This window comes from Propithecus coquereli, unplaced genomic scaffold, assembly GCF_000956105.1.
Source record: "Propithecus coquereli isolate 6110/MARCELLA unplaced genomic scaffold, Pcoq_1.0 Scaffold164, whole genome shotgun sequence".
In the NCBI taxonomy this organism is placed as follows: Eukaryota; Metazoa; Chordata; class Mammalia; order Primates; family Indriidae; genus Propithecus; species Propithecus coquereli.
Genome location: NW_012140969.1, coordinates 4,383,069 through 4,383,890, shown reverse-complemented (window position 1 = coordinate 4,383,890; position 822 = coordinate 4,383,069). Strand labels below are relative to the sequence as shown.

General features: G+C 74.9%; 1 protein-coding gene across 1 annotated transcript in view; it reads left to right on the top strand.

Moving 5' to 3' along the window:
- Positions 1-469: 469 nt before the first annotated feature.
- Positions 470-822, top strand: part of SAMD1 (sterile alpha motif domain containing 1) — a 2,822-nt gene continuing 2,469 nt past the window's right edge. The window contains exon 1 of the mRNA XM_012641263.1: positions 470-817. Within this exon, the coding sequence (XP_012496717.1) occupies positions 470-817 (348 nt within the window). The remainder of the gene's footprint in view (positions 818-822) is intronic.

The following is an 822-nucleotide window of genomic DNA, read 5'->3' as shown; positions in this document are numbered from 1 at the left end:
CAGCTCCAGGCCTGGGGGACGGGAGGGAGGGAGGGAGGGAAGGAAGGGGGGCCGGAGTGTCCCGGGCGCAGGGCGCGCGTGCGGCGGCGGCGGCGGCAGCGGCGGCGGGGAGGGGCCGGCCGCGCCGCGCTCCCCTCCTCCCTCCTCGCATCCCCGGCCCCGCGCGCGCCCAGCAGAAGCGGGGCTGTGTGTGCGTGCGTGCGAGTGAGTGAGTGTGTGCATATTTTTTTCTCTCTTTTCTTTCTCTCTCACTGTTTTTTCTCTCTCTCTCTCTCGCTCCCTCTCTCTCTCTCTTTTTTTTTTTTGCAAAGAAACAGCAGCGCCGCCGCCGCCGCTCCGCCGAGGCGCTGCGCCCCCCGGGGGGGGAGGCGGAGGAGGCGGGCAGCGGCGGAGGGAGGGGAGCCGGGGAGGGGGGCGCCGCGCTGGGAGGGAGGCAGCGCGCACGGTGCAGCCGGGCCGGGCGGGAGGCATGGCGGGGCCCCCGGCCCTACCCCCGCCGGAGACGGCGGCGGCCGCCACCACGGCTGCCGCCGCCTCGTCGTCCGCCGCTTCCCCGCACTACCAAGAGTGGATCCTGGACACGATCGACTCGCTGCGCTCGCGCAAGGCGCGGCCGGACCTGGAGCGCATCTGCCGGATGGTGCGGCGGCGGCACGGCCCGGAGCCGGAGCGCACGCGCGCCGAGCTCGAGAAACTGATCCAGCAGCGCGCCGTGCTCCGGGTCAGCTACAAGGGGAGCATCTCGTACCGCAACGCGGCGCGCGTCCAGCCGCCCCGGCGCGGAGCCACCCCGCCGGCCCCGCCGCGCGCCCCCCGCGGGGG